At 39.1% G+C, this 27,493-nt stretch overlaps 2 protein-coding genes across 3 annotated transcripts; one reads left to right on the top strand and one right to left on the bottom strand.

Annotated features, from left to right (window-relative positions):
- Positions 1-741: 741 nt before the first annotated feature.
- On the bottom strand, positions 742-17,506 carry LOC133616143 (U3 small nucleolar ribonucleoprotein protein MPP10-like). Of its 2 annotated transcripts, none has more exons than XM_061975266.2 (11): positions 17,374-17,506; positions 12,905-13,559; positions 12,650-12,825; positions 12,386-12,545; positions 10,641-10,782; positions 6,730-6,797; positions 6,505-6,642; positions 6,315-6,425; positions 4,125-4,232; positions 3,820-4,050; positions 742-1,102 (listed from the first exon to the last, which is right to left on the bottom strand). In XM_061975266.2, the coding sequence occupies exons 1-11, from the start codon at positions 17,457-17,459 to the stop codon at positions 956-958; spliced, it is 2,022 nt and encodes a 673-aa protein (XP_061831250.1). In that variant the 5' UTR covers positions 17,460-17,506; the 3' UTR covers positions 742-955. The 2 variants fall into 2 exon arrangements, with proteins under 2 accessions (XP_061831250.1, XP_061831251.1); XM_061975267.2 differs by having other exon boundaries at positions 12,650-12,822.
- Positions 17,507-17,535: 29 nt separating this feature from the next.
- Positions 17,536-27,468, top strand: LOC133616142 (methylmalonyl-CoA epimerase, mitochondrial-like). Its single transcript, XM_061975265.1, has 3 exons — positions 17,536-17,576; positions 19,569-19,909; positions 24,917-27,468. Exons 1-3 carry the CDS (start codon positions 17,549-17,551, stop codon positions 25,067-25,069), a joined length of 522 nt encoding a protein of 173 aa, XP_061831249.1. The 5' UTR covers positions 17,536-17,548; the 3' UTR covers positions 25,070-27,468.
- The last annotated feature ends 25 nt before the right edge of the window (positions 27,469-27,493 follow it).

Genomic DNA, 27,493 nt, shown 5'->3' with positions numbered 1-27,493 from the left:
GGAGGAAGCCGGAGTACCCGGAGGGAACCCACGCAGTCACGGGAAGGACATGCAAACTCCAGACAGAAACATCCCGAGCCCGGGATTGAACCCAAGACTACTCAGGACCTTCGTATTGTGAGGCAGATGCACTAAGGAATTGAGGGCTAAATCACAAAATGATTCCCAGTGCTGCTCACTGCTCCCCTGTGGGGATGGGTCAAATGCAGAGGATAATTTCACCGCACCTAGTGTGTGTGTGACTATCATTGGCACTTTAATTTTAACTTTTTTATTTTTTAAGTATTGTGTACTCTACCCACCCCGAGAGGGACAAGCGGTAGAAAATGGATGGATGGATGTTTTATGTAGTATATTTTACCCACTGACGTCTCTCTACCCTTCCAGTGCAAATTGTGTGAGATATTTACAAATATGTTTTTAATATATGTTCACATCCATCCATTTTTCTACCGCCTGTCCCTTTCGGAGCCACGGGGGGATGGAGCCTATCACAGACATAATTCATCCAAATGTTACGCAGGTGGATTGTAACCAGTTTGTAAATGGAGCATTAAAAAGCAACGAGAAAACTGGAGGAAGACGCCAAAAACTGAGTGGTCAATTAATTTAAAACAGCATTTAAACTCAACCAAGCTGTTCAACAAATGATCAAAGGTAAAGAAAAGTCAAAATCTGTATTTAAATCTTGCTTTAATGTAATTTCTGTTAGAAAATTACAGCATCATGATAGTACGCAAAGGTAATAATCATGCTTGCAGTGATGCCACGGTCTTACTTAAAAACCCTGCGCAAACATACTAAATTCGCCATGTCGCCATAGGAAGACAAATGCATTTGAATAGATGTCATGTAAGTTCAAAGTAATTACACAGAAGTAAATAATTCAAAGATAGCTGTTTGTAAAAGAAGTAATAATATGTACAACAAAACAATCTGTCATAACAGTCAGTCATTATAACTTGAGTTTGCTGGCAGAAACTTCCTTCCGTTTCTTTTTTGGAGGCTGGCCTTTTGCGCTTTTAATTTGACTTTTCACTTGATCCTGAAGCTGTGAGAAGAAGGCTTGAGAAGACCGCAGTGCCTTGTCCTTTCCCTCATCCTAAAACAAATAATCAAAATGATTCAACAGTCTCAGACAAGCAATATCTCAAACTGGACTCTCACACTCACTTTCACTTGCCTCGGTCATTGAACAATAAACATGTTAAATATTGTGCATCAAAAGAATAGCAAGAATTGGGGACAACCTATTGTGTAACTCTTGCACAGAAAGCTTTTATTTTACTGGCACCACATGGTAGCACAATTTTTAAACACCACAGTTTGATTTCAAATTTAACACTTTTAAATTTCAAAATTTGAGAAACATTTGTTAAAAAACATGACCGCCATTAAGAATAACATCTTTGTAGAACTTCACAACTAATAATATATAGCAAAAATATCTATTAGTTATGATAAATTTACAAAATCCAAAACTAGTGAAGTTGGCACTTTGTGTAAATCGTAAATAAAAACAGAGTACAATGATTTGCAAATCCTTTTCAACTTATATTCAATTGAGTAGACTGCAAAGACAAGATATTTAATGTTCAAACTGAGAAACTTAACTTTTTGTTGCAAATAATCATTAACTTAGAATTTAGTAGCAGCAACACATTGCAAAAAAGTTGACACAGGGGCATTTTTACCACTGTGTTACATGGCCTTTCCTGTTAACAACACTCCGTAAACGTTTGGGAACTGAGGAGACCAATTTTTCAAGCTTTTTAGGTGGAATTATTTCGCATTCTTGCTTGATGTACAGCTTAAGTTGGGGTCTCCGTTGTCGTATTTTACAGGTCTGGACTACAGGCAGGCCAGTCTCGTACCCGCACTCTTTTTCTACGAAGAACACTGTTGTAACACGTGCAGAATGTGGCTTGGCATTGTCTTGCTGAAATAAGCAGGGGCGTCCATGAAAAAGACGTTGCTTGGATGGCAACATATGTTGCTCCAAAACCTGTATGCACCTTTCAGCATTAATGGTGCCTTCACAGATGTGTAAGTTATCCATGCTATGGGCACTAATACACCCCCATACCATCACAGATGCTGGCTTTTGAACTTTGCACATATAACAAGTCCAGATGGTTCTTTTCCTCTTTGGGCCGGAGGACACGACGTCCACAGTTTCCAAAAACAATTTGAAATGTGGACTCGTCAGACCACAGAACACTTTTCCACTTTGCATCAGTCCATCTTAGATGAGCTCAAGCCCAGTGAAGCCAGTGGTGTTTTTGTGTGTTGATAAATGGCTTTCGCTTCGCATAGTAGTTTCAACTTGCACTTACAGATGTAGCGACAAACTGTAGTTACTGATAGTGGTTTTCTGAAGTGTTCCTGAGCCCATGTGGTGATATCCTTTACACACTGATGTCGGTTTTGATGCAGTACCGCCTGAGGGATCGAAAGTCACGGGCATTCAATGTTGGTTTTCGGCTTTGCCGCATAGGTGCACTGATTTTTCCAGATTCTCTGAACCTTTTAATGATATTACGGACCGTAGATGGTGAAATCCCTAAATCCCTTGCAACAGCTCGTTGAGAAATGTTGTTCTTATACTGTTCGACAATTTGCTCACACATTTGTTGACAAAGTGGTGACCCTCGCACCCATCGTTGTTTGTGAATGACTGAGCATTTCATGAAAGCTGCTTTTATAGCTAATCATGGTACCCACCAATTAGCATGTTCACCTGGTTCACTCCAAATAAGTGTTTGATGAGCATTCCTCAACTTTCTCAGTCTTTTTTGCCACTTCTGCCGGCTTTTTTGAAACATGTTGCAGGCATCTAATTCCAAATGAGCTAATATTTGCAAAAAATAAAGTTTACCAGTTCGAACGTTAAGTATCTTGTCTTTGCAGTCTATTCAATTGAATATAGGTTGAAACAGATTTGCAAATCATTGTATTCTGTTTTTTTTTTTTTTTTACAATTTACACAATGTGCCAACTTCACTGGTTTTGTATATTCAGCCCATATATAATGTATAATGATTATATAATCTTAAGAAAGTCTATATTACATGTAGGGATGTAACGATAAACACTAATAATAATAATAACGACCACGGTAAAACTCCCAATGGTTAGTTTTACTGTTTTAAATTAAAATTATTGAAAAACCGTGATTGATAACTCACGGACCGACTGGCACCAGCTCGCTACCTTAAATGCTAACATTAAAACAAGACATTAACGTCTTTCCCTTTTGAGAAACGACATACTACAATCAAAACTTTTATAAACACATTGTTGTCTAAGTGACTAAGATATTCAATGAACCTACAAGCAGTGCTCTCTTATAACAGTGTGATCCTTCTATAGTCATAGGAAAACAGACGCAAGTGTTTTTACGTTGCGTTCAAGGACCACTGAACAGAGTAGGACGCCAAAACCTCTGCTAGAAATAATTTATAACTACTAATAATAGATTTTATTGTTACGCACTTTTTATTTAAATACGTCTTAAAAGTGCTACAAAACAAACCAATGCATTCAATAACCGTGAGCATCATATTATGGGGCTTAGAGCAGCGGTGCCCAAAGTGGGGCCCGTTGGCCAAGTATGGCATGCTAAAGGGTGGCTTTCCAATATAATATTTGCACTGACCTCTTCCAAGCTCACACAACCATTGATGACATGTCTGTAAGGCTAACTAGTCGTCTCTATCGACCATAATGGTTACCACTAAATTACATGTGGCTGTATGGGGTTAAGATCCTCACGGCTAGTTCATAATTTGCTTTAACTAGGGTAAATAAACAGGTTACCTTTAGTATGGTAGCTTTGCCTCCTTTGGTGACTTTCTTCAGGTTTTCCTTGACTTGGGCCTTTGACAGCCTTTGGTTGTTTCCAGCTTCACTGGCTTCTTTAAGCTTCAGTTTCTTTTCTTTTTCCTTGATTTTGAAATGTTTCACCTTCTTCTTGTGTCGTCTCTCGCGCTTCTTGTCGGTTGATGTTTTCTCCGTTACCCCTACAACATCACCTGCTTTGTTTTTCTCCTTTTGAGTGGACAAAACATACTTTTAGAGTTTTATATGCAGCCAGTAGCAAATAAGAAATATGTATTCCAAACCTTAATTTCCTCTGGTGCAAGAAGTGTGCCATCACTTGCACTGACCGGAGCAACTTCTTCCATTGTGACAGCTGGCAGGTTAGACACCACCTTCACCTCAGGCACAGACTGGGGGCACAAAAGAAAACCTTAACGTGTGACCAAGCAGAAATGTGTTTTGTTTTTTACCTATACAATAGGGCTGCACAATTTTGAGAAACAACTAATTGTGATTTTTATCTCCAAAATTGCGATTTGATTTGCAACTTTTATATTCTACACATAAGAATGCATAAAACTGCGAAAATAACGAGTGAAGAAAGACATGTTACTTTTCAACTATGAATCTACATATTCTTGTCTCAAAGTGCCACACATTAAAACAATATGCAATAACCTACTTTTAAAAATATCTTGCTTTATGCAGATTCAGAGCTTTTGCCTACATCATGCTCTTAAACTAAAGAAATAACCGATAAAGAATATGCAGAGTTTAATGTAATGTAATCGTGATATATCATAATAATGCAAGTAACCATTTAAAAGGATATATGCTTTTATTTCTCATTACTGTAGAATTGTTTTACCATTGTACTGTACTTGAAAGGTAAATAACTATTTGTTATCCTAAATAATAAAAAAGAGCACAGCACCATGTCAATTTCCTTTTGTGTTACATACTTGGCCAATAAAGATGATTCTGATTCTGATAAATCAACAAACAAAAACAATAAAATAAGACTCTCCTTTCTGTAAGCAAAAATGTATCTTAAATAAATATTGAACATCTTCAAGTTATTTATTTTTCCCCATTAGAAAAGTCATAGGTCGGGTTGTCTTTTTTTTTTGCCATTAAGACATTCTTGCTCGTTCTTCCGTGTTGATGGGCTCACGTTGGCCATTCGGTTTGAAGCTGAAGTATTCCCACAAAGGGATATTGGGTTTCGTAATCATATTTTTTCCTCCTAATTTTTGTTACTTTGCGGAACTTCTCATCAGCAAGTCATGAGGCTCTCTGTACGTGCCTCCTGTGTGTGTGTTTGCAAGCTGACGCCCCCCTCTCCAACGACAGAAAAAAAAAGATTGTCAATGACTGAACAGAGGGCTCACTGCGTTCAGTGAATTCTACAGTTAAAAAAATGCGCTCAGGTGCTGAGAGCAATGCGCAGAGTGAGAAATCTTTCTCCCTATTTGAAGAGAAAAACACTTTTGATCGGCCAGGAAGCAAAGGACGCGAGGCTAAACATTTCTGATTGACAAACATGTCTGTCATTCAAATGCCGGTGGCGACAGAGAAAACAAAAACTCCGCCTGTAACGGTTAGGATACCGCACTAATCAAATTGTCGATGTCGATTAATCGTGCAGCCCTAATATACAGTGGTAAATCGTTTTTTGTCACCCCCCTTTTTGTAGGATTCGGACTTGGACATTGTTTTCCCTCTCTGATGAGTATAACAAACTAGTTGTTTGTACGCGTATCATTTGGGAAAATTGTTTTGGTTTTTGTATGATTCGATCTTCGTCAGACCTTTTAAAACGGATAACTAACAAAAACTGAGGTACCGTGCTATACTTCAATTGTATGTACGTTTTACATACTGTAAACGTTCTGTCTCAGTATTTACCATTGCAGTGGCATTTTTTACCTACAATAAACCTTTTGTTTGTTTTTGTTGCTATTTATTTAAGAGACAATGCACATGGATAAGCACAATAACACATAGGGTGTTGTGTAAATATATTTAAAATATGACGATTATAGCAAGGATACCAATTTCCAATCGCAGTCACGCAACATAAAAAAAGATTAACAAAACAGCACAATACAATAAAAACAAATAACAAGCATGTAGTTATGTGAAGTGATTATATTTACATAGTGCTTTTCTCAAGAGACTCAAAGCACTTTACATAGTGAAGCCCATTATCTACATTTTTAAGCTACATTCAAACCAGTGTGGGTGGCACTGGGAGCAGGTGGGTAAAGTGTCTTGCACAAGGACACAACGGCAGTGACTAAAATGGCGGAAACGGGGATCGAACCTGGAACCCTCAAGTTGCTGGCACGGCCGCTCTACTAACCGAGCCACGCCGCCCCAACAGTTGTAATGAAATAGGTAAAAAAAACATGTTTACATGTTTGGTTTGCTTAAAGCCAGTCTTTTAGTTTTACCTTGACCTTTATCTGCTCTCTTAAAATTAAACTTACAGGTTTGGGTGTGAAGTGGAAGTTGGAGAGGGCATCCAACTTTAAGAAGAGCGTGTCCATCAGTTTTTGTATTTCTACATGAGCTGGGTTTTCCTCCTCCTCTGCCTTTTGCTGAAATCATTATTAAAGACATCATCAAATAAGTTGCAAACAAGTTTGCAAACATGAAAAATGAGAACAAAGTTGCAACCTGTGTCTGCTTGAGATATTCCTGCTCATAAATTTCTGCTAGACTTTGCTTGCTCTTCTCGTGATCTAACGTTAGCCTCTTCTTGTATTCAAACACTGCTTCTTTAGGTTTCTCCTTGCGGACCACATCATCAAATGCCTTGGAGACAAAAAGGTAATACTGTGTAGTCAGCACAAACAATCGTATAAATACCATGAGACACATTCTTGTAGCCTATACACAAACCTGGTCTTTAATTCGTTGTTTAATGATGTCTTCAAGCTGTAGAGTAGTTTCTGCTGTGATTGCAGGAGCTAAAAAAGCACATATCAAATATTTGTGTCAGAGAAAAAAAAGTAAAATGGTTTCCACCTAGCAGTACAGATTCAGTTTTCATATATTCATCTGAAATCAGATCCAAACCACACCACTGCAGCTGGTATTACACCAGGAAGACAGCAAAAACATTGATTTAACAAATGGTCAACTGAGAATCATCACGTGACAACTAGGAAGGAATTATTAGGAACAAAAAAAACATATCCAGCAGAAATGAGCAAAATACAATATTTGCTCAAGAACACATTATAATGGCACTTTGTCTGCCAGAGAATAAGACCACGGAAGAGGAGGAATCAGTGTTGTCAAATCAGCAATTATATTGCTATATTTAGCAAGTAATGAGTATACTTGTTTTTCAAAGAGACTAGCTCCAAACCAAGGAGACGTTTGTAGACTCTGACATGAAAGAACGGTCTGCGAGTGTCTGTGAGGGTCCTCCGCCATATAAAAGCAATCACAGAAGGCTTTGTCTTGTCCATCCATCCATTTTCTACCGCTTGTCCCGTTCGGGGTCGTGGTGACATTAAATAAAACAGCAACAAAAAGAATCTTGAGAAGAAAATTAGTTTGTAGATCTAAAACAGGGGTGTTCAAACTCCAGCCCGTGGGCCATTTTTGGCCGACAGCTCTTTTTGCAAATCGGCCCGCTGCATATTGTTAAGGTGAAATTAATTCATTATTAATGAGCTTTATCATTAGATGTATTACCGGTACACTAATTTGCTTAATTACCGAAATACAAAGCTAAGATGTGGATTGTTTTGTTCAGATAGCTTCACCTATATTGATGATGATGAATCAGATTTGTATAGTACTTTTCTAGATGCTCAAAGCGCTTCACAGTGAACTGAGAGCCCATCATTCATTCACCCCACATACACACATGGTGGCGGTAAGCTTCATGAATAGCCACAGCTGCCCCGGAAGTGTGGCTGCAATTTGCACCACTGGCTGCTCAGACTACCACCAAACACTAATTCACATTCATACACCAGTGTATTGACATACATTGGGTGGGTTTTAACATCTTTATTGTACAAGATGTATCAAAGTGGCTCACGCATCCTTTAAATTTCAGTGCTGCCTTCCATAGAAAAAGTTTGAACACCCCTGATCTAAACAATTTTGTGTTGCTTTTTTTTCCATGTTTTTTTGTACTTTATATCATAATCATTATTACATCATTATGCTCCCCCCATTGTACGTGTGATAAATACACTTCAATTTAACTAGGTTGATTGGCAACACTAAATTGGCCCTAGTGTGTGAACGTGAGTGTGAATGTTGTCTGTCTATCTGTGTTGGCCCTATGATGAGGTGGCGACTCTTCCAGGGTATACCCCGCCTACCGCCCGAATGCAGCTGAGATAAGCTCCAGCACCCCCCGCGACCCTGAAAGGGACAAGCGGTAGAAAATTGATGGATGGATAGATAGGGATGATGTTTGATAAGAAATTATCGAGTTCGAGCCTATTATCGAATCCTCTTATCCAACCGATTCCTTATCGATTCTCATATCGAGTCCAGATAGGTTGTTGTAGGGTATATGGAAAAAAAACACACAATAGTTGGTTTAACAAATCACTTCACATTCTCTACTGCTCGCTACTATAGTATTACCATATCTGAGTTATTGTGCAGAAATGTGGGGTTATAACTACAAATGTGCGCTACATTTGTTAACCGTGTTACAAAAAAGATCAATTAGGCTGATACATAATGTTGGATATAGAGAACATACAAATTTATTTATTGAGTCAAAAATACAAAAGTTCGATGATTTGGTAAAATTGCAAACAGCTAAAATTATGTGGAATTAAATGATGGAATGGATTAAGTAAAGAAGTTAAACATTGTACTGATATGATCACTATATTAATAATGACTGAATTAATTAATTGCATATTATAAAACTGTTGTATATACTAATTCACAGATATTTTATTATAAAAAGGTCAGTAAATGATGTATATATTTGTAAACGCTATGAAGTGGGAAAGGGTTAGGATTAAATAAGCTTTACTTCTTCCTACTCCTGTAAAGTGAAATGATATGAAACTGTGATGTATTATACTGTAAGTGTGTTCATGTTCCAAATAAACTAAAGAAATAAAGAAAGCACTCGTGATGCCTAATGATGTCATGATCCGTGGTCAGATCATGTTTTGTTTAGTTATGTTATGTTATGTTAGTTTTGGACTTCCTTAGTTGTTTTGTGCACTTCGGGGGTTTGTTTTAGTCACCATGGTTACTTATGATTTTCACCTGCCTTGTACGTGCACCTGTTGCTCATCAGAGACTCTATTTAAGCCTGCCTTTTCCGGTCACTCGTCGTGGCTTCATTGTTTGCATTTGCATCAGTTACGTTGGCATTCTGGTTTTCGAGCTCATGATTCCTGTGCTAAGTTACCTTAGCTTCTAGTATTCCTGTGCTAAGTAAGTTTTTGCTTTAGCTTCTCGTGCGAACGGCACACCTTCCTTTTGTTTCGTTCCTGTCTGTTGTAATGTCTATGATTTATGAGAAATAAATCATCTCCTACCTGCACGCTTTCGTCCGGAGCCGTCAGTTTTGCGCCCCGGGAGAATGAACCGCAGCCCGCTGCACCCCACCGTGACAAATGACTGAGCTACGTGACGTCATTTCTTGTGATGTCCTACGGGGCATTTCTTGTCGGGACGGGATTCGTTCCCAGGGATTCGAATAAAGAACCAACTCTTTTTCTTTACTATAGTGGTGTCGATAACGGGTACCGATTCTCAAAAAGGGATTCGAGTCCGAGGACTCGGTTCTTTTCTTATCGAACAACCGGGAAAATCGGTTTCGAGCATCATCCCTATGGATAGATTGCAGTCATGTAGGAAACACTACACAGCTACATGCAAAAAAAGGAAAACTATCTACCTGATGTTTACTGTGTCATTGTTCATTCTTTGTTCAACTAGCCAGTTGAACTCCTTCATCCATCCATTTTCTACCGCTTTTCCCTTGATTTCACTACATGTCAGCTTGCTGTTCCAAATTGTTCCCAACTGTACTGCTCAGGGGGTTTTAAACAAACGGAAACCAGGGGTGTCCAAACCTTTTCTACGGGCGACCAAAAAGAAAAAGATTAAAGGATGCAGGGCCCACTTTGATACTTTTTGTACACTAAAGATGTTAAAACATCCATCCTTTGTCTACCACTTGTCCCTTTTGGGGTCGCGGGGTGCTGGAGCCTATCCCAGCAGCATTTGGGCAGATGGCGTGTACACCCTGGACAAGTCACCACCTCATCGCAGGGCCAACACAGATAGACAGACAGACACCAATGTATGTAAATATGCGCTGAACTATGTGGACAAAACATCTTAGCTTTTTGTTATACTGTAGGTGTAAGAGTTAGTGTAATGTCTACTAATATATCAAACATTTTTTTGAATATGCAAATTGGTGTTTTCCTTAGTATGTAAAAGAAACTGATCTTCAATTTAACGCCAACTAAAATGCCATGTACATAGATAATACGTTGTTGTTTGTTTTTTTAAATTTAATTTTTATTGTTATACATTTGCCCTGAATACAGTTGTCTGTGGCTTTGTGTCAATATTCACCTGGAACTATTTGACTGATGTATTTTAATTATTGTAATTTTAATTTATGCAGGGAACATTTGATATGTGATTGTATTTCTGGAACTTGTATCTGCCTTAAAACTCAATAAACAAATGTTAAAAAAAAGAAGAAGAAAAAAAAAAAAGGAATATGCAAATACGTACGTACGTTGAATATGGCTTACAGGCCACACTTTGGACACCCTCTGACCAAAATGACCTACCCTTTCTGGATGCATGCTCAAAGTCCAAATCTTCTTCAAGCATGCTGTTCTCCGGGCGCTTTCGCGCCGTCACCTCTCCAGACAGCTGCCATGACTTCTGTCCAAGGGCGGCCTTTTCCAACTCATCGATCTTTTGCGACATCTGCGCACAGCAGGTGCAAAAGTGAGCAGGAAAGTCATTTCTGTCCAAAAATATATCTAAAGTATGAAATGATCAGTCCTGAGTCAGCTGGCGGCTGGGACCAAGGCCAATGCGAAGTTTCCATTAAACTAGACTCATTTGGAATATTTATTTTGCTTTCTATTATGAACACTTGCGAAATAAAACTGTGGAAGAGCAATTGCAATGCAGTATGCGGTACGGCGCGCATGCATGCGTTTTAGAGGGATTCCCATAAACTAACAGGTAATTTAAATTCTCACATCACAAACAAAGCTTGCCATTTTCCTCAAGTACTCACGATGTACGTCTTTGGCATGATAGTCAACATACCCTCCTCACTCTCTCGTTCCCCAGTGCACCTCAGTGGCCAGAGCAGTTGAATTAACGCCACGGTCTATCTTTTATCAGTTCATTAGTCACAAGGCACAATTGTTTTATTCAAATGACTTTTTCTTTTGACTTGCCTTAATTGCTTGCATGAATATACTATCGAGTGAGTGAGTGAGCAATGTTTCTAACTTGATGGATTATTTTCAGTCTTTTTATTTATTTCTAATCAAGAATGTCTTTCATCCTATGAAGACGGGCACAAAGACTATTGGAAAAAAAAATGTTTTAAAGGGGTCTAACAATCATGATAATATTTTATAGGGGCGCACAATATATTTTTAAGTTGATAGCAATAACTTCCTGCTTCTCAAGACCAACACCGATAACTTTTTTATATTTAGGGGTGGGTAAAATAATTGGTTGTACTTATAATGGATCGATAACTTTAACATTTTGCTATGTCGACTCACAAGACATGAAGACTACGGGTCTTGCATTGCGGCTGGCTTTGGGGCAGCTTATTTAACACAAAAAAAAACACTGTTGTGGTGATGCCGGTGTTTCAGGTGGCTGATAAGGTTTGATGTTGTGAAGCCCGATGTCTATTCCCTCCTTTTGTAATGGTTGCGGAACATTGGTGAAAATAGCACACGGAAAATATTCCTCTGGAAAGAGTCAGACACGAGTTGTTTACAATAAGATCAGGAGAAGTTTACGACGGGCTAATAGACCCTATGTAGGAGAAAAGGAACACTTGATTTGCTCACCCTAACTCACCTACACCACACTAGAGGGTAATCTCACCTCATTAGAGTGTCTTTTTTCATTATCAGTTATTGGAGCTATTTTTCCAATCGTATTGGATTTATCGGTGTGATGTCTTAGTTGTTAATATCCCCAATATTTATCAAATTGCTCAAACAATTTAAAAAAAATGGATTTATTTTAAGTTCCATGGCCCTATAGATGGTGTGTGTGTGTGCGTATGTATACAAAATTGTGATTGTAATCTCCTGATTTACTCATGCAAATTTTTGCAGCCCTGCCGTAAATCTGGGGTAGCACATTATAAACTAATCTAGATCCCCCGAAGCATTTGATCTGATCAAGACATATTCTCCCATTTCATGCCTCCGTTTAAAGACAATAGTGATATCCCTGCATTAACAAAAATACAGCACAAGTACAGCATTGTCTTTTACTTGTCATCATTTACACACAACACTCTTTTTTGTGCTTTATTTGCAGTTACCTTTTCTTGACACTTCTCATATGATGACTTGGATTCGGATTTTGCTGGACTTGTTTTTTTTCCTCCAAAAATGTCCTGAAGGTCCTCCCCGTCACTACCCTCATCTCCAGAGAGGTTAAAGGTCACTTTTTTAAGAGACTCTCGGTTCATGTTCTTGTTCCTGGTTAAAAAAGAAAAAGAAAAAAAGAAGGAAAATAGCAAATATATTGTGATCTACTCTCTTTGTCGGAGAGAGTGAAAGAGTGAAAAATAAAAATCACTTACTCGTCGAGGTCTTCGTCAAGGTCACCATCGTCATCTTCATCATCCATTTCTTCCTCATCCATTTCTTCTTTACCATCTTCATCCTCACTATCTGACTTCTCATCTGCTTCCACCACAGCCCCGTCGACAGCATCAAAATACTCCTTGTACTTCAGATCCCTGGAGCTCCTCGCCTGCTAAAGTCAATAGTAATTGAATACATTACATACACATTTCATGAGGTAACATTTTTTTTATAAGTAGCAGAATACATACAGTGCTTTTCGTCTCCTTTTTCAGAGAAATCTTTTCAAGGTCGAGATCATCATCCTCATCAGAGGGCAGGTCCTGAAAGTAATTTACTTCGTTTTGATCTCTGTGTTCCTTCCCTTCTTGCTTGTCCATGTCATCAAGAAACGACTCCATCTCTGACAGCTTAAAGAACATATCATCAACTTCTGAGGGACGGCTCTTCATTTCGGAATGTTTCCCTGCAGGTTCTCTCTTTTTCTTCTCCCGCTTCTCCAGGGCATCCACATCAAAATCTAAATCGGAGTCATCGTCTGTGTAATCTTCTGCTGCACAGTCCGACAATTTTTTTAACCTACTCCGTGGCTCCTCTTCTGCTTCCTCATCCATACTTTCAACGGGCTCTCCTTCTTCCTTGTCCCCTGACTCTTCTTCAATGTACTCCTCCAGTAGTACTGAAACTGTCTCATCAGACAAAACATCGTCAACTGCATTTCCAAAGTGTTTTAGCACAGCAGAGTTCTGCAGCTCAAGCTCCTGCCAGATTTGCTCTTCGTCAAAGTTTTTCACCACCAGCTGAACTAGTGGGCTGCCATTATAAACTTTTGGCTCCTGGGCTTTGAGGAGGTCATAAAGGGTCTTAGTGAGAGATGTATAGTCTGTTGCCACAGCATCTTGAAGGCTACGATAGAAACACAGAACCATTATGGCGTGTGTAATTAGATATTCATCATTAAGCATTTTTTTCTTTTGGTTATCAAAAATAATATATTGTCACATTGGCTTACAATTCAAAAACAACTTTTCCATCAGTCTGATGGACCTATAATAATCAAAAACAGTTGCCTTTGCAAATTGTCTAACAAGGCTACTATACATTTATATTTATATATTCCTCCCACCTCCAAAGACATGCACCTGGGGATAGGTTGATTGGCAACACTAAATTGGCCCTAGTGTGTGAATGTGAGTGTGAATGTTGTCTGTCTATCTGTGTTGGCCCTGCGATGAGGTGGCGACTTGTCCAGGGTGTACACTGCCTTCCGCCCGAATGCAGCTGAGATAGGCTCCAGCACCCCCTGCGACCCCAAGAGGGACAAGCGGTAGAAAATGGATGGATGGATCCAAGTGTTACAAGCGGTCCTCTGTGGGCAGCCATAATTGCGAGTTTGACACCCCTGCTTTAGATTAGGAATACACGATCATCTGACTTATGTTAGTGTGGTAAATAACATATAATAAAATTAAAATGTTCTGTGTATCAGTCAAATTTGTGCAATTTCAAGTTGTATTTTTGTCATCTAGCCCAGTGTTTTTCAACCACTGTGCCGTGGCACACTAGTGTGCCGTGAGATACAGACTGGTGTGCCGTGGGAGATGATCTAATTTCACCTATTTGGGTTAAATATATTTTTTGCAAACCAGTAATTATAGTCTGCAAATTATGTGTTGTTGTTGAGTGGTCGGTGCTGTCTAGAGCTCGGCAGAGTAACCGTGTAATACTCTTCCATATCAGTAGATGGCAGCCGGTAGCTAATTGCTTTGTAGATGTCGGGAACAGCAGGAGGCAGCGTGAAGGTAAAAAGGTGTCTAATGCTTTAACCAAAAATAAACAAAAGGTGAGTGCCCCTAAGAAAAGGCAGTGAAGCTTAGGGAAGCCTATGCAGAACAAAACAAAAACTGAACTGGCTACAAAGTAGGGCTGGGCGATATATCGAATATAATCGATATATCGCGGGTTTGTCTCTGTGCGATATAGAAAATGACTGTATCGTGATATTCAAGTATACGTTCTCACGCAGTTGCTTTTAGCTGCGGGCATAGCGAAGGACATACACCATTTGATTTCCTATTATGCAGCTCATTTTTATTTGACAGTTATTGAAATATCTTGCGTGACATCATGCACAAAAGTGCACTTTATTTGTTTTAAACTATTGTAGTGGTGTTCTGTGCAAAAAGTGCACTTTAATTTAGTGTTGTTTTGATATGTCATCTTAGTGATATCATGCACAAAAGTGCACTCACAGCTTGTTTTAAAATGTCTCTGACAATTTTGCACTTTCTGTTTTGAAATGACATTAATGTTTGTGCCACTGCTTAGTAACTGTTTAATAAATACAGTTTTGGTAAATTGACTTAGTTGTTGTTTCCCTCTCTGCATGAAAGTTAATGTGCATATATGAATGCAGTATGAACAAGAATGTTTTAATGTAGACACATAGAATCATCATACTGCTGTGATTATATGCATCAAGTGTTATTTCAAGGCTAGGGCAAAATATCGAGATATATATCGTGTATCGTGACATGGCCTAAAAATATTGAGATATTAAGAAAAGGACACATCGCCCAGCCCTACTACAAAGCAAACAAAAACAGTGTGCTGGACGACAGCAAAGACTTACTGTGGAGCAAAGACGGCGTCCACAATGGAAATCCGAACATGACATGACAATCAACAATGTCCCCACAAAGAAGGATAAAAACAACTGAAATATTCTTGATTGCTAAAACAAAGTAGATGCGGGAAATATTGTTCAAAAGGAAGACATGAAACTGCTACAGGAAAATACCAAAAAAAGAGAAAAAGCAACTAAAATAGGAGCGCGAGACAAGAACTAAAACACTACACACAGGAAAACAGCAAAAAACTCAAAATAAGTCAAGGTGTGATGTGACAGGTCGTGACAGTACACCTACTTTGAGACTAGAGCTACATTGATGCATGGTTGGTTATGGTTTAGAGCAGGGGTCACCAACTCGGTGCCCGCGGGCACCAGGTAGCCCGTAAGGACCAGATGAGTAGCCCGCTGGCCTGTTCTAAAAATGGCTCAAATAGCAGCACTTACCAGTGAGCTGCCTCTATTTTTTAAACTTTATTTATTTACTAGCAAGCTGGTCTCGCTTTGCTTCACATTTTTAATTCTAAGAGAGACAAAACTCAAATAGAATTTGAAAATCCAAGAAAATATTTTAAAGACTTGGTCTTCATTTACTGACAAAGAAACAGATAACAGATTTGTGTCCAATTCAAAGTGTGACATGATTTATTTAAACATTTGAGAGTTGACTTTTGTATTTTACATGAGTTATTATTTGTACAAACATGGTGCAAAGTAATTCATAATTTGTTAAAAAATGCTAGTGGCTAGCTACCGTAGTTAAAATGGGATATTGTGATTTCACAAGACTGTCTTAGAAGTGATCATTTGAAAATGTTCAATTTGAAAAATGTGCACATAGAGAAAATATAACAATAAAGTGTTGCATATTGATTTTTATCTGTTTCTATATATATTTATTGTGAGAAATCATTAAGATGATCAGTGTTTCCACAAAGATAAATATCATAATTATTAACAATAACATAGAGTTAAAGGTAAATTGAGCAAATTGGCTATTTTGGCAATTTATTTACCGGTAAGTGTGTATCAAACTGGTAGCCCTTTGCATTAATCAGTACCCAAGAAGTAGCTCTTGGTTTCAAAAAGGTTGGTGACCCCTTATTTAGAGTCATATCCAACAATTGTGACAACGACTTTTTACTGAGTTCCGTATTTTTATGATTTCTGCTGGTGGTGTGCCTCCGGATTTTTTCAACGCAAAAAATGTGCCTTGGCTCAAAAAAGGTTGAAAAACACTGATCTAGCCAAACAACTTAATTTGCAATAGAGAAACTAGCGTAACAATAACAGTAACTTACTGTTACTTAGCTACAATTGTCAAAGTGAACCTTATTATTATGCTGGATCCACTATGGACTGGACTCTCACAATATTATGTTAGACCCACTCGACATCCATTGCATTCGGTCTCCCTAGAGGGGGGGGGGGGTTACCCACATATGCGGTCCTCTCCAAGGTTTCTCATAGTCATTCACATCGACGTCCCACTGGGGTGAGTTTTTCCTTGCCCTTATGTGGGCTATACCGAGGATGTCGTTGTGGCTTGTGCAGCCCTTTGAGACACTTGTGATTTAGGGCTATATAAATAAACATTGATTGATTGATTGATTGATTATTATTTGCAAAAGTACAGTAGACTGCAGTAGATGGAACTTGTGTACAGTTAAGAGTTCAACACTGTTATGGTTTTGTGCCGTCAATTACTAGTGTGGCTTGCAAGCTTTGGTGTAACGGTACAATTCACGTCTGCGGTCCCCTCCAAGGTTTCTCATTGTATCCCATTGGGTTGAGTTTTTCCTTGCCCTGACGTTGGATCTGAGCCGAGGATGTCGTTGGGGCTTGTGCAGCCCTTTGAGACACTCGTGATTTAGGGCTATATAAATAAACTTTGATGATTGATTGAATTCAGTAATATATTAAAGTTACAATTGATAATACGACATGCATGGATATACAGGGCATTGCCGTTGTGAGTGTAAAGTGACTGCATAGTAAGTTAGCTTAGCTAGTTAGACCACGAATTAGCACACGCAACGTTAAACAATAATTATAATGAACCTACAACCATTTCGGGGACGTAACACTTGCCTCAAAAAGTCCTCTGGATGCTGAGTGGTGACGTCAAGTTTGTTTAAACTCTCCTCCAACGTGACCCCCATGTCTGTGGTAGCCATCGTTAGCCACACATGTGAGGGAAATGTGTGCTGCACAAAAAGGTTCCCCCCCTGCGCAAAATTTTCCGCGTATTTTGTTCCGCTTAAACATGGCGTCCGCGGTTCTGAAGGTTGCTGGTTGGTGTTGTTTAATACTTCTAAACTATTCTTCTTTTCAGCCTCTGCGCAATTCTATAAGAGCCACGTTAAACCGCTAACTTGTTTGCACAAAATGTTGAAGCAATATGTAGTGTTTGTTGTATTATTGATGGAGTAAGATGCACATGCTTGGTGCTTACTGTAAACATAAGGAACACTGTGCTTGGATATTTAGCTAGATGAGCTTTTTTTAAATTACTATCTGACTTTTCTTTTGTATATTTTTGTAAAGCCTATTGAATTGATACATGCAGTGTTAAAAGTACAAACATTTAGTTAATGCGTTCAATTGGTCATGATTATGTTACAAACCCCGTTTCCATATAAGTTGGGAAATTGTGTTAGATGTAAATATAAACGGAATACAATGATTAGCAAATCATTTTCAACCCATATTCAGTTGAATATTCTACAAAGACAACATATTTGATGTTTGAACTGATAAACTTTTTTTTTTGCAAAAAATCATTAACTTTAGAATTTGATGCCAGCAACACGTGACAAAGAAGTTGGGAAAGGTGGCAATAAATACTGACATCCCACAGGTGAACAGGCAAATTGGGAACAGGTGGGTGCCATGATTGGGTATAAAAGTAGATTCCATGAAATGCTCAGTCATTCACAAACAAGGATGGGGCGAGGGTCACCACTTTGTCAACAAATGCGTGAGCAAAGTGTTGAACAGTTTAAGAAAAGCCTTTCTCAACCAGCTATTGCAAGGAATTTGGGGATTTCACCATCTACGGTCCGTAATATCATCAAAGGGTTCAGAGAATCTGGAGAAATCACTGCGAGTAAGCAGCTAAGCCCGTGACATTCGATTCCTAAGGCTGGACTGCATCAACAAGCGACATCAGTGTGTAAAGGATATCACCACATGGGCTCAGGAACCCACTGTCAGTAACTACAGTTGGTCGCTACATCTGTAAGTGCAAGTTAAAACTCTCCTATGCAAGGCGAAAACCATTTATCAACAACACCCAGAAACGCCGTCGGCTTCGCTGGGCTGGAGCTCATCTAAGATGGACTGATACAAAGTGGAAAAGTGTTTTGTGGTCTGACGAGTCCACATTTCAAATTGTTTTTGGAAACTGTGGACGTCGTGTCCTGCGGACCAAAGAGGAAAAGAACGATCCGGATTGTTATAGGCGCAAAGTTGAAAAGCCAGCATCTGTGATGGTATGGGGGTGTATTAGTGCCCAAGACATGGGTAATTTACACATCTGTGAAGGCGCAATTAATGCTGAAAGGTACATACAGGTTTTGGAGCAACATATGTTGCCATCCAAGCAACGTTACCATGGACGCCCCTGCTTATTTCAGCAAGACAATGCCAAGCCACGTGTTACATCAACGTGGCTTCATAGTAAAAGAGTGCGGGTACTAGACTGGCCTGCCTGTAGTCCAGACCTGTCTCCCATTGAAAATGTGTGGCACATTATCAAGCCTAAAATACCACAACGGAGACCCCCGGACTGTTGAACAACTTAAGCTGTACATCAAGCAAGAATGGGAAAGAATTCCACCTGAGAAGCTTTAAAAATGTGTCTCTTCAGTTCCCAAACGTTTACTGAGTGTTGTTAAAAGGAAAGGCCATGTAACACAGTGGTGAGCATGCCCTTTCCCAACTACTTTGGCACGTGTTGCAGCCATGAAATTCTAAGTTAATTATTATTTGCAAAAAAAAAAAAAGTTTATGAGTTTGAACATCAAATATGTTGTCTTTGTACCATATTCAACTGAATATGGGTTGAAAAGGATTTGAAAATCATTGTATTCCGTTTTTATTTACATCTAACACAATTTCCCAACTCATATGGAAACGGGGTTTGTATTTGTACTAGTATGAGTGTATGTATTTGGACCACAAACCATACATTTATAATTGGCTTACTCGATAACTGCCTTAATCTCTCTATTTATCATTTATGACAATGCTTCACGTATAAAATGTTCCTGTATTCCTTTTAGTTTCCAGTCTATCCAGATGTGCTCCGCTCATTTTCCTGCGAGCACATTCGACCACAGCATCCCTTCATCAGAACACCCCAAGGTCGCTGTGGAACCTGGGCAAGCTCAACCATATCGCCATTGCCGTGCCAGACATGGACAAGGCCACCGCTTTGTATCGGGATGTCCTGGGGGCCACAGTAAGTGAACGGGTGCCTCTGCCCGAGCATGGTGTCTACACCGTGTTCGTGGAGCTCGGCAACACCAAGCTGGAGCTTCTCCATCCTCTCGGGGAGAAGAGCCCCATTGCTGGATTTTTACAGAAGAACAAGGCGGGTGGAATGCACCACATTTGCATCGAGGTAAGCACAAGCACGGTACAGTGAAAGCTCCCTTATGTACACCAATTCATCAAGTCTTGGTAAACCATGTTTTTCTACAGCTAACATTTCACTAACAGGTTCTCTTAATGTATTTTTTTTCTCCTAAAAATTATTCTGGCAGTCATTTTTCATAATATAAAATAGTTTTTATCGGTAGATAACTAAATACTCTTGGAACGCCCCTTTCCAATGCCAAGCTCGATATGCCGCCCTTCTTGGTGTGACGTCATCTACAGAACTGGAGCCCATTTCCCTGCATAGACAAAACCCAAAACCAGTGAAGTTGGCACATTGTGTAAATTGTAAATAAAAACAGAATACAATGATTTGAAAATCATTTTCAACGTATATTAAATTTAATAGATTGCAAAGGCAAGATATTTAATGTTGGAACTGAGAAACAATTTTTTGTTTTGCAAAAAATCATTAACATAGAATTTAATGGCAGCAACACATTGCAAAAAAGTTGGCGTAGGACACAACATCCACAGTTTCCAAAAACAATTTGAAATGTGGACACTTTTCCTCTTTGCTCCAGTCCATCTTAGATAAGCTCGGGCGCAGCAAAGCCGGCGGCGTTTTTGGGTGTTGTTGATAAATGGCTTTCGGTTTGCATAGTACAGTTTTAACTTGCACTTACAGATGTAGCGACAGACTGTAGTTACTGACAGTGGTTTTCTGATGTGTTCCTGAGCCCATGTGGTGATATCCTTTACACACTGATGTCTGTTTTTGATGCAGTGATTACTCTGGATTCTCTGAAGCTTTTGATGATATTACGGACCGTAGATGGTGAAATCCCTAAAATCCTTGCAATAGCTCGTTGAGAAATTATGTTCTTAAACTGTTGGACAATTTGCTCACGCCTTTGTTCACAAAGTGGTGACCCTCGCCCCATCCTTGTTTGTGAATGACTGAGCATTTCATGGAAGCTGCTTTTATACCCAATCATGGCACCCACCTGTTCCCAATAAGCCTGTTCACCATTGGGCTGTTCCAAATAAGTGTTTGATGAGCATTCCTCAACTTTCTCAGTCTTTTTTGCCATTTGTGCCAGCTTTTTTGATGCATGTTGCAGGAATCAAATTCCAAATGAGCTAATATTAGCAAAAAATAACAAAGTTTACCCGTTCGAATGTTAACTATCTTGTATTTGCAGTATATTCAATTGAATATAGGTTGAAAAGGATTTGCAAATCATTGTATTCTGTTTGTATTTATGTTTTACACAATGTACCAACTTCACTGGTTTTGGGTTTTGTACATTGTGGATAAAGGCATATCAAAATATTATTTTCCTGGCGAAGTTGGTAGAGTGGCTGTGCCAGCAATCGGAGGGTTGCTGGTTACTGGGGTTCAATCCCCACCTTCTACCATCCTAGTCACGTCCGTTGTGTCCTTGGGCAAGACATTTCACCCTTGCTCCTGATGGCTGGTGGTTAGCGCCTTGCATGGCAGCTCCCGCCATCAGTGTGTGAATGTGTGTGTGAATGGGTAAATGTGGAAATACTGTCAAAGCGCTTTAAGTACCTTGAAGGTAGAAAAGCGCCATACAAGTATAACCCATTTATTTATCATTTAATTGATCTCTCTCGTTTTTGAGCGGCAGGTCTACTCCTTTTTTCTCTGTTTTTTTCGCAGGCTCTGACGCCGTTTTTTCCCCTCGAGGGCACACCTGATTTTCACGTTTTGCTTAAGTATTTTAAATTGTTTTCCATCACAACTCAGACCAAAACCCTTCTTTTTCAAAGTCAGAATCATTAGAATGATTGCAGCAAAGTACACTCCTCTCGCTTGGTCCGTCCCATTTTGTGCGAGTCAATTCGCCTGAAGAGGTCCATACTTTCCACATATTCCCATCATTTGGAAGTGTTGTAATTCTACAACTATGCATCTGGCAGTCATATTTGATAATTCCTTCAAATTCTGCGTGGAAATAACATAATTTGGGATAAAGATGCCACCAAACCACATACTATGCAATATTAAATTGCCTCCAGTCTTTATTGGTGACGTCAGCAAGCTGATGAAGGCCTGCCCACATTTTGGAGCTAAAAATGAACGTTTCCAAATGTGCTAAAACTTGTTTGAAAACAAGCCTATAATCACGACTGTGTCTATTTTGAGGAGACTTTACCTGTAGACATCATTTTTATGTGAAATGTTACCCAGCTTCACATATGTGTGTCGCTAACGCGGGGGTCAGCAACCCGCGACTATAAAGCCACATGCAGCTCTTTAGCGCCGCCCTTGTGGCTCCCTGGACCTCTTTCAGAGATGTGTGAAAATGGAAAAAGATGAAGAATAATATAGAACAAACCTGACACAAACCTTCCTAATGGTTAGAAATTCCACTGTTTATGTTATACAGGCTTCACTGATGAAGCACCATTTTGTCCTACTAATTTGGCGATTCCTGAACTCATTGTAGTTTGTTTACATGTACCACTTTGTCCGATGCTGCCACAGAAAGACGTGTTTTATGACACTCCTTCGTTGTCTCATTTTGTCCACCAAACGTTTTATACTGTGCATGAATGCACAAAGGTGAGCTTTGTTGATTTTTTTGATTTGCTCAAGTGCTTATCAGGCATATTTGGTCAATCCATGACTGCAAGCTAATCGATGCTAACATGCCATTTAGGCTAGCTGTATGTACATATTGCATCATTAAGCTTCGTTTGTAGGTATATTTGAGCTCACTTAATTTCCTTTACTTATGTCCTCTGTGTATTTAATTTAGATTTGCATGTCTCATGACACATTATCTGTACGTAATATTGGCTGCATTTCTGATAGTTGTTTGTGTGCCATGTTGTTCCAGACCACAGCAAACGTTACCAAGCTTGCAAAGATTGTAATAAATCTGTTAAAAGAAGACAGCCTGCCGCTTCCTTAAATTTGGACACACACATCTATACCTTTGGCCATTCTGAGCCAGTAATTTCCAGAAGTTATCTTATCCCGTGAGAAGCCTCCGTTTTACTAAATTCCAATGCTGCAAAAATGTGTAGAATAAAAATTAAAATACAACATTTCTGTCAATGAAGGTTTGCGTCAGCCTTTGATAGTAGGCTAATATAGACACTTACATCATGTGTTGTCTTCATTATAACACGTATACTGTATAAGGCTTTTAATTTTTTGCGGCTCCAGACAAATTTTTTGTTGTTGTATTTTTGGTCCAATATGGCTCTTTCAACATTTTGGGTTGCGACCCCTGCGCTAACATAACCACAGCCTGTAGAAATGTGTGTACCAGTGACGTGCGGTGAGGTTCATGGCTGGTGAGGCACTGACTTCATCACAGTCAGATTTACAAACATAAGAACCCTAAAGAGTATCTTATTCACCATTTGATTGGCAGCAGTTAACGGGTTATGTTTAAAAGCTCATAGCAGCATTCTTCCCTGCTTGGCACTCAGCATCAAGGGTTGGAATTGGGGGTTAAATCACCAAAAATGATTCCCGGGCGCGGCACAGCTGCTGCCCACTGCTCCCCTCACCTCCCAGGGGGTGATCAAGGGGATGGGTCAAATGCAGAGGACAAATTTCACCACACCTAGTGTGTGTGACAATCATTGGTACTTTAACTTAACTTTAACTTTACACATACAAACTGTAGCACACAAAAAAGCACATTTAATTAAAAAAAACAACGTTATTATGGTCTTACCTTTACTTATAAATGAAGTCCATGCGCAGCTCCTTTTGAATAAAAGCATCGATAACTTGTTTATAGAAGTCTTCCTTATCTTTCTTCAGTTTTAAAAGTGTCTCTGTCTCGATGGAGATCTTCCTTTAATTATTACCTCCTGCTTCGATTGAAAGTCCAGTTTAGAAAACTGTTTTATTTTAGATATGTAATCCTCCATGTTAATAGTCCAGGCAAGAGGAAAAATAAACGATCGCTGCTAATTGTTGCTGCTTGTTGTCACTTCTTCTGCAGCCAGGTAGTCGCAAGAATGATCTCTGGGCTCACTAGCGCCCTCTACCACCAGGAGGCGGGATTACTGCGAGCCTCAGCCAGTGCGTCTTCGCAGCCGTTTTATGATTGCTCAGCACAAGAAATACGTTACACACATACAGTTGTTGACAAAATACACTGTACATTATACACCTCAGCTAACTAAACTATGGAAATGTATAATATAATTCATATAGCAATACGGTCTCACTGCACAGCAGGCCAGCAGTTAGCCGAGTCACTGCGCAATCCATGGTGAGGCTCAACTCAGTGACGTGCCTCAACTAGCTGCTGACTCACCGCAAGTCTCTTCTCATTATTTGAACGGCAAATGTGAAAATTCAGCAATTTTGAATAAAAATAATCTAAAACTGGTGAAGTTAAATGGAAAATAACTTTATAGTATAATCACTGGATACATATAGCAATTTAATTTTTTTTTTTTTCATTCCATGATGGCAGGTGAGGCGGGGCCTCACCTGCCTCCCCTGACTGCACATCACTGGTGTGTACAGCAGCTACTGTATGGAGTTTCTGTGAGGCAGCGCACATTTCCACGTTAACGCCAGTCTTGACACATGGCAACTCTGCCGTGAAAAGGGGAATACGGCAGCTATCTACTGTACGGCGTTGTAACGGCAACCTACATTCCAGACAGTCCTATTATAATGTGTTTATGATCTAAGCTAGGGTGAAAAGGTAGCATCAAACATGTATGGGAAACACTGTAAGTATGCACGGTTTGTAGTAATATAAAGGCCAGCTCATCCAACTAACTGTATAACTTTCATTTTTGTACCCGTTTTTGTTGAAATGTTTTCAGTATACAAATAACAGATTGTTGAACACAACAACACAGTATTTCTATGAGGATTATCATTATTTGTTCAAGGGTAGTATGGAGTAGTTGTGGTTAACACATCTGCCTCCTGAATGCAACCACTTCTGGTGCCTTTGAAAACATATTTACTGGTGGAAAACGGCTAATGCATTATTGAACTTTCATACGTCTTCTGCAGGTTGACGACATCAGTGCTGCGATCAAAGACCTGAAAGCCAGGAACATCCGAACTCTGTCAGCAGAGCCGCGAATAGGAGCTCATGGAAAACCGGTGATGTTTCTTCATCCCAAAGACTGTGACGGCGTGCTGGTAGAGTTGGAGGAGGCATGAAGCAGATGAAAGTACTTGCTTTTTTAATATATTGTTTTGGCAGTTTTCCATAGAGTTATGAATTAAGTCATTTTTGTGTGCCAATCAAGTCCGCCCTGGCCTAGAGTTAGGGATGTCAGGCTCACAGTCTGGAGATTCGAATCTTAGCCTGTGTGGTGAATACCCATTAACCACGAGAGCAGTGCTTTTTAATAATTTTTTGTCATGCTCGCCGCCCTAGGGGACATCATTTTCTTCACGCCCCCCTTAAATTGAAATAAAATTCACAACCTGTATCAGTTGCTGGCACCAGCACCGACATGCCACCCAGCTGAATACATGTCTGACACCTTCTCATGCCTTTCCCACTATATAAGAAGTACTGGTCTATTGATTTTAACTTTTTAAAGGATGTGTGTATTTTATGTATGCAAGCCAAGGGCCAGATCAGGTCCGCGAACAGGTTTTATTCGGCCCGCGGGATGAGTTTGCTAAGTATAAAAATGAACCTGAAATGTTTCGATGAAAGAAACAGCTGTTCTAAATGTGTCCACTGGATGTCGCAATAGCAATTCTTTGTATCTTTGTAGATGATGCTACATATGTACAAAATAAACCACGTTAGTACATCAGTCGAGGAAAAAGATTCAACTACATAAATAACATCCTGTAATTTGATTTTGATATATTTTTTTTATCTTGATTGAAAATCAACACCAATGAACATTATCACATAATTTATTCAGAAAATATAATTAACGACAAAAAAAGATGAAATACTATTAACCGCAACATGTAAGTGTAAAAAACACAACAACATGATTTGTACATTTTCAGAATGTGCTTGTTTTATTTTTAAACAAAGAAAACAATCTGAAGTTGTTTTTTTTAAGTAATCGTGTCGTGATTTTACCAGTCCGGCTCCCTTGGGAGTAGATTTTTCTCCATGTGGACCCCGATCTAAAATGAGTTTGACACCCCCGTTTTAGCGCAACCAATATACTTGGTCATATTTCCTGTTTGAGCCTGTTGAATAACTTGAGCAGTGCTGCCACCCAGCTGGAGGCTTTTGTATCGTTCAAAAAAGAAGAAAAAGACGCCAATACTGGAAGTCTCTTAAGTCTCAAGTGTTTATAAGTGGTTTATTTGGAAGTTCCCATGTTGCTTGAAAGGTAATTTCCCTCAAAAAATTTGATTCTTAAAGACAATATCTCTAAAACTTGCTACCCAAGACTGTACAGTTATTGGATGAATTAAGTAAATAAGTCAAACAATGTGATCCAGTATAAGAAACTGTTTCAACCCACAAAGAAAAAAGAATCCTGATAAACATCTTGACCCTTGTTGATAAATGAGATATTATATATCATATATTAAGCAAACTATGTGAACCACAATTTATGGATAATCTATTCCTGGTAACTTTTGATGTGTTACAGATTGAGACATGAAGTGAACAAATGTGTTCGAAATAGCACAGGGATCGAATTAAATATCTGCTTCTTTTGTCTCCTTTTTGGATAGTTGGAATGCAAATGTGAGATCTACACACTAACTGTATGCATGTTCAAAATAAATACAAATAATTTCCCTTAAATCTGTCTGAATCCTGGCAATTTTGACCAGCACAATACACTGACTAAAAATGAGAATGCAACAATTATTTTTGCTCCCATTTTATGAGCTAAATTTCAAATGTACACAAAAGGCCTATTTCTCTCCAATAGCCTTTTGTTGACAAATCGAAATCTGCGAGAGAATCGGTTTCCTTTTGCATTATATGGATGTGCTAATCTGATTTTTAAAAAGTCAAGATCTGATTAAGGAAGTGGTTCTCAAGCTTATTTCACCAAGTACAACCTTGGAAAACTCTTCTTGGTCAAGTACCCCCATAACGACCAACATTAACATATAGTAGCGTAGTAGGCCTAAATATTCAGGTTTTATTTAACAAGTACCGTATACAACATTTTTTTGGCCACTATAAGGTTACACACAGTTTGAACAGTAACACTTTGAAAATAGGAAAATAAAAAACTAAATCACTACAGTGATTATTTTGGTGTACCACTAGATGGAGCCAGTGTATCACAGTTCAAGAATCACTGGATATTTGAGTGCATGTAAACATACTGAATACTGTAGACTACTTCTCCTTTGCTGAGTTAATCCACTTCACAGGTGTGGCATCTGTGTTAGTAGTCCACAGTACATATGCCCATGAGGGTATTCCACGGTCACAATGTTCGACATCAGCAAACCAGTAACCCACACGATATCATTACCGGCTGCCATATAGTGGTCACCTCCCAGCCCCACAGTAAAACTATATTTTGTAATGACATATTGCAGTGGTCAGCGTAAGGCACACCTGTGTCTAAATCAGCACTTTGATATAACACACCTGGTGGATGGACAAATTTGGCAAATGCTCCTTAAGAGACA

The sequence above is a fragment of the Nerophis lumbriciformis genome, linkage group LG15, assembly GCF_033978685.3.
Source record: "Nerophis lumbriciformis linkage group LG15, RoL_Nlum_v2.1, whole genome shotgun sequence".
NCBI lineage: Eukaryota > Metazoa > Chordata > Actinopteri > Syngnathiformes > Syngnathidae > Nerophis > Nerophis lumbriciformis.
The sequence above is the reverse complement of the archived record's forward strand: the minus strand, read 5'-3'. Positions and strand labels throughout refer to the sequence as shown.